At 46.5% G+C, this 6,719-nt stretch overlaps 1 protein-coding gene across 1 annotated transcript; it reads left to right on the forward strand.

Annotated features, from left to right (window-relative positions):
- The first annotated feature begins 966 nt into the window (after positions 1-966).
- Positions 967-3,366, forward strand: LOC123990957 (C-type mannose receptor 2-like). The gene is made up of 5 exons (XM_046292019.1): positions 967-970; positions 1,055-1,209; positions 1,295-1,490; positions 1,603-1,959; positions 2,346-3,366. Exons 1-5 carry the CDS (start codon positions 967-969, stop codon positions 2,384-2,386), a joined length of 753 nt encoding a protein of 250 aa, XP_046147975.1. The 3' UTR covers positions 2,387-3,366.
- Positions 3,367-6,719: the final 3,353 nt, after the last annotated feature.

Below are 6,719 nucleotides of genomic sequence, written 5' to 3' on the forward strand. Positions count from 1 at the left end.
ATCTCCCCTGTCTGTCATCTCCCTGTCAGTCATCTCCCCTGTCAGTCATCTCCCTGTCAGTCATCTCCCCTGTCAGTCATCTCCCCTGTCAGTCATCTCCCCTGTCAGTCATCTCCCCTGTCAGTCATCTCCCCTGTCAGTCATCTCCCCTGTCAGTCATCTCCCCTGTCAGTCATCTTCCCTGTCAGTCATCTTCCCTGTCAGTCAGCTCCCTGTCAGTCAGCTCCCTGTCAGTCAGCTCCCAGTCAGTCATCTCCCAGTCAGTCATCTCTCCTGTCAGTCATCTCTCCTGTCAGTCATCTTCCCTGTCAGTCATCTTCCCTGTCAGTCATCACCCTGTCAGTCATCTTCCTGTCAGTCATCTATCCTGTCAGTCATCTCTCCTGTCAGTCATCTTCCTGTCAGTCATCTTCCCTGTCAGTCATCTCCCTGTCAGTCATCTCCCTGTCAGTCATCTCCCTGTCAGTCATCTTCCCTGTCAGTCATCTTCCCTGTCAGTCATCTCCCCTGTCAGTCATCTCCCCTGTCAGTCATCTCCCTGTCAGTCATCTCCCCTGTCAGTCATCTCCCTGTCAGTCATCTCCCCTGTCAGTCATCTCCCCTGTCAGTCATCTCCCTGTCAGTCATCTCCCCTGTCAGTCATCTCCCTGTCAGTCATCTCCCCTGTCAGTCATCTCCCTGTCAGTCATCTCCCCTGTCAGTCATCTCCCCTGTCAGTCATCTCCCTGTCAGTCATCTCCCCTGTCAGTCATCTCCCTGTCAGTCATCTTCCTGTCAGTCATCTCCCTGTCAGTCAACCTTTTCACTCTCTTTCCTTCCATCTTTCTGTTTGTCAACCAGTCAAACACCAAAGAGTTTGGATTCAGTCAACAGATTGATATTTAATTTATTATTATTTAATTTATTATTATTTAATTTATTATTATTTAATTTATTATTATTAATTCTACCGGTTTATTTCCAGACATGTGTTTGTCTGTATGAACTTGTCTTTATTGTATCATGTTTATTTATATCTCTTCTCTTCTTATATTCCTTCTGTTCTTTCAAATAGGCACAAATCTCATTAAGAAGTACATCGTCGTCACTGAAGAGAAGACTTGGAGTGAGGCTCAGCGCTACTGTCAGAATAACCATACGGACCTGGCCAGTGTGAGGGATGTAACAGAGAATAACACCATACATCAGGCCATACTGCAGGCCATGAAGGCAAGTTCACTTCACTTCTATTCATTTGTTTTTCACTTTGAGCACCGTGTTAAAAACATAATCAGCATTTGCAAAACATTGACAGGGAGAGGTGGTGTGGATCGGCCTGTATAGAGACTGGAGGTGGTCTGACCAGAGTGGCTCAACCTTCAGAAACTGGATGGCACGCGAGCCAAACGGGGCAGATGAGAGAGGAGAGCACTGTGTGGAAGTTAAGTTCCCATCTGGAGAGTGGAATGATAACCTCTGTGTCACCGAAAATCATTTTATCTGCTATGATGGTGAGGGGAGAAGGTTAGATACATATTCATAAAACAAATGTAAATTTACTTTAGAATGACAGTTATTTGGTGAATATTTAGCATGAATCTCCATATCCGTCTCTTCCTCCAGATAAACTGGTTCTGGTCTCAGAGAACAAGACGTGGTCAGAAGCCCTGAGGTACTGCAGAGACCGGCACATGGAGCTGGTGTCTGTCCACAACCACAGCATCCAGCATTGGGTCCGACAGAAAGCCAAGATGGCCTCCAGTCCCTTCGTCTGGCTGGGCCTGAGGTACACCTGCACTCTGGACTTCTGGTTCTGGGTCAATGGAGAAGAGTCCTGCTACCACAACTGGGCCCACGGGGAGGGCTACAACACCAGCAAGGAGCAGTCTGGGAACACGGGGGCCATAGAGAGAGTTGGGGGGAAGTGGGTCGGCCTGCCTGAGACTGACAAATTCAACTTCATCTGCAGCAAGAGTGATGGTCAGATTTAATCTGTTTTTTAATCTCTCTCTCAATTCAATTAAATGTGCTTTATTGGCATGACTTAAAAATGTACATATTGTCAAAGCTTACTTTGGATATTTACAATATTAAAATAATAAGAATCACAAATGTCAACGTGACAACAATAACCATTAAACATTAAACAATAACAATAAGCATACAGTAGAGGACATGTGCAGGTTGATTGGTCTGTCAGACATTGTCCCTCATCTTATGACAGGCAGCAATGTAGTGCGCTGCCAACCCACAGCTCTCTGCGTCCTCCCCCAACAGGACGGGTAGCCTACTCTCATCAGAGAGGTCTTTGAAACCTTGAATAAGGGCTTCAAATTTTGGAAAATGACACTCTCTAATTGTTTTAGGACCTGAAACCTGCAGCCCAACACATTGTTCCAGACCCTGATATCTGGACCAGCTGAACCCTACAGCCCAACACATTGTTCCAGACCCTGATATCTGGACCAGCTGAACCCTACAGCCCAACACATTGTTCCAGACCCTGATATCTGGACCAGCTGAACCCTACAGCCCAACACATTGTTCCTGATCTCTGGACCAGCTGAACCCTACAGCCCAACACATTGTTCCAGACCCTGATATCTGGACCAGCTGAATCCTACAGCCCAACACATTGTTCCAGACCCTGATATCTGGACCAGCTGAACCCTACAGCCCAACACATTGTTCCAGACCCTGATATCTGGACCAGCTGAACCCTACAGCCCAACACATTGTTCCAGACCCTGATATCTGGACCAGCTGAATCCTACATCCTAGCTGCAAGATGGACAAAAATCATGGACTAGATAATTATCCTAGCTGCAACATGGACTAAAATCATGGACTAAATAATTATCCTAGCTGCAAGATGGACAAAAATCATGGACTAAATAATTATCCTAGCTGCAACATGGACTAAAATCATGGACTAAATAATTATCCTAGCTGCAACATGGACTAAAATCATGGACTAAATAACATTCAGGAAATTAAGGGTACATAGAGACATAAGGGAATATAAAGAAGAGGACTGGCCACCCCTCATAGCCTGGTTCTTCTCTAGGTTTCTTCCTAGGTTATACCCGTTCTAGGGAGTTTTTCCTAGCCACCGTGCTTCTACACCTGCATTGCTTGCTGTTTGGGGTTTTAGGCTGGGTTTCAGTACAGCACTTTGTGACATCAGCTGATGTACGAAGGGCTATATAAATAAATTTGATTTGATTTGATAAAGCATTTAGGGAACTTAAATCATGAAGGAAACATACATCCTTAAGAGAACATACATCACTAAGGGAACATACATCACTAAGGGAACATACATCACTAAGGGAACATACATCACTAAGGGAACATACATCACTAAGGGAACATACATCACTAAGGGAACATACATCACTAAGGAACATACATCACTAAGGGAACATACATCACTAAGGGAACATACATCACTAAGGGAACATACAACACTAAGGGAACATACATCACTAAGGGAACATACATCACTAAGGGAACGTACATCATTAAGGGAACATAAATCATCCTGCAGCACTCCCTAGTGGTGTGATGATAAAACTGCAAGAATCTGTGTTTCAATAAAAACTATCAAACTATGTTCTGTTCCATTATTGAGATGAATTATGCGATTGGGGTAAGGGGGAAAACAACATGGGATATTTATATGTGGGGCCCATTCTACATGAAAACCTCTATATGTGGGGCCCATTCTACATAGAAACCTCTATATGTGGGGCCCATTCTACATAGAAACCTCTATATGTGGGGCCCATTCTACATAGAAACCTCTATATGTGGGGCCCATTCTACATAGAAACCTCTATATGTGGGGCCCATTCTACATAGAAACCTCTATATGTGGGGCCCATTCTACATAGACACCTCTATATGTGGGGCCCATTCTACATGGAAACCTCTATATGTGGGGCCCATTCTACATGGAAACCTCTATATGTGGGGCCCATTCTACATAGACATCTCTATATGTGGGGCCCATTCTACATAGAAACCTCTATATGTGGGGCCCATTCTACATAGAAACCTCTACTATATCAACCTGAAATGCTCCTATTAACTTATGGAGATTGATGAATTATGCGATTGGGGTTTTTGTCATGTTTTGTCTTATATTGTCTTGTCATTTTGCTTTTCCTTCTGTTCGTTTTCCCCCTGCTGGTCTTTTTAGGTTCGTTCCCTTTTTTCTCTCTCCCTCCCTCTCTCTCTTCTCTCTATCGTTCCGTTCCTGCTCCCAGCTGTTCCTATTCCCCTAATCAATCATTTAGTCTTTCCACTCCTGTTCCCTATCTTTTCCCCTGATTAGAGTCCCTATTTCTCCCCTTGTTTTCCGTTTCTGTCCTGTCGGATCCTTGTATATTATTCACCGTGCTGTGTCTTTGTATCGCCCTGTCGTGTCGTGTTTCCCTCAGATGCTGGGTGGTGAGCAGGTGTCTGAGTCTGCTACGGTCAAGTGCCTTCCCGAGGCAACCTACAGTTTATGATCGAGTCTCCAGTCTGTTCTCGTCATTACGAGTGGAATTGTTTTTTATGCTTTATTTACCGCTCCGATTTGTCTAGGAGTATTGCATATTTCCTTTTCTGGATTAAAGACTCTGTTTTTGCCAAGTCGCTTTTGGGTCCTCATTCACCTGCATAACAGAAGGATCCGACCAAAGAATGGACCCAGCGACTACAGACGTTCGTAACACTGCCGTCGAGATCCAAGGACCCATGCTCGGCAGACACGAGCAGGAATTGTCTGCTGCTCGTCATGCCGTGGAGAACCTGGCCGCTCAGGTTTCCGACCTCTCTCGACAGTTCCAGAGTCTTCGTCTCGTGCCACCTGTTACTTCCTGGTCTGCCGAGCCTCCGGAACCTAGGGTTAATAACCCACCTTGTTACTCCGGGCAGCCCACGGAGTGCCTCTCCTTTCTCACCCAGTGTGATATTGTGTTCTCTCTCCAACCCAACACATACTCTAGAGAGAGAGCTCGGGTTGCTTACGTCATATCACTCCTTACTGGCCGGGCTCGAGAGTGGGGCACAGCTATCTGGGAGGCAAGGGCTGATTGTTCTAACAATTACCAGAACTTTAAAGAGGAGATGATTCGGGTTTTTGACCGTTCAGTTTTTGGTAGGGAGGCTTCTAGGGCCCTGGCTTCCCTATGCCAAGGTGATCGATCCATAACGGATTACTCTATAGAGTTTCGCACTCTTGCTGCCTCTAGTGACTGGAACGAGCCGGCGCTGCTCGCTCGTTTTCTGGAGGGACTCCACGCAGTGGTTAAAGATGAGATTCTCTCCCGGGAGGTTCCTTCCAGTGTGGACTCTTTGATTGCTCTCGCCATCCGCATAGAACGACGGGTAGATCTTCGTCACCAAGCTCGTGGAAGAGAGCTCGCGTCAACGGTGTTTCCCTGCTCCGCATCGCAACCATCTCCCTCCTCTGGCTCAGAGACTGAGCCCATGCAGCTGGGAGGTATTCGCATCTCGACTAAGGAGAGGGAACGGAGGATCACCAACCGCCTGTGCCTCTATTGCGGACTTGCTGGACATTTTGTCAATTCATGTCCAGTAAAAGCCAGAGCTCATCAGTAAGCGGAGGGCTACTGGTGAGCGCTACTACTCAGGTCTCTCCATCTAGATCCTGTACTACTATGTCGGTCCATCTACGGTTCGGGTGCTACATGCAGTGCCTTGATAGACTCTGGGGCTGAGGGTTGTTTCATGGACGAAGCATGGGCTCGGAAACATGACATTCCTTTCAGACAGTTAGACAAGCCTACGCCCATGTTCGCCTTAGATGGTAGTCATCTTCCCAGTATCAGATTTGAGACACTACCTTTAACCCTCACAGTATCTGGTAACCACAGTGAGACTATTTCTTTTTTGATTTTTCGTTCACCTTTTACACCTGTTGTTTTGGGTCATCCCTGGCTAGTATGTCATAATCCTTCTATTAATTGGTCTAGTAATTCTATCCTTTCCTGGAACGTTTCTTGTCATGTGAAGTGTTTAATGTCTGCCATCCCTCCCGTTTCTTCTGTCCCCACTTCTCAGGAGGAACCTGGCGATTTGACAGGAGTGCCGGAGGAATATCATGATCTGCGCACGGTCTTCAGTCGGTCCCGAGCCAACTCCCTTCCTCCTCACCGGTCGTATGATTGTAGTATTGATCTCCTTCCGGGGACCACTCCTCCTCGGGGTAGACTATACTCTCTGTCGGCTCCCGAACGTAAGGCTCTCGAGGATTATTTGTCTGTGTCTCTTGACGCCGGTACCATAGTGCCTTCTTCCTCTCCGGCCGGGGCGGGGTTTTTTTTTTTGTTAAGAAAAAGGACGGTACTCTGCGCCCCTGCGTGGATTATCGAGGGCTGAATGACATAACGGTTAAGAATCGTTATCCGCTTCCCCTTATGTCATCAGCCTTCGAGATTCTGCAGGGAGCCAGGTGCTTTACTAAGTTGGACCTTCGTAACGCTTACCATCTCGTGCGCATCAGAGAGGGGGACGAGTGGAAAACGGCGTTTAACACTCCGTTAGGGCATTTTGAGTACCGGGTTCTGCCGTTTGGTCTCGCCAATGCGCCAGCTGTTTTTCAGGCATTAGTTAATGATGTTCTGAGAGACATGCTGAACATCTTTGTTTTTGTCTACCTTGACGATATCCTGATTTTCTCACCGTCACTCGAGATTCATGTTCAGCACGTTCGACGTGTTCTCCAG

Source organism: Oncorhynchus gorbuscha, linkage group LG02, assembly GCF_021184085.1.
Source record: "Oncorhynchus gorbuscha isolate QuinsamMale2020 ecotype Even-year linkage group LG02, OgorEven_v1.0, whole genome shotgun sequence".
In the NCBI taxonomy this organism is placed as follows: Eukaryota; Metazoa; Chordata; class Actinopteri; order Salmoniformes; family Salmonidae; genus Oncorhynchus; species Oncorhynchus gorbuscha.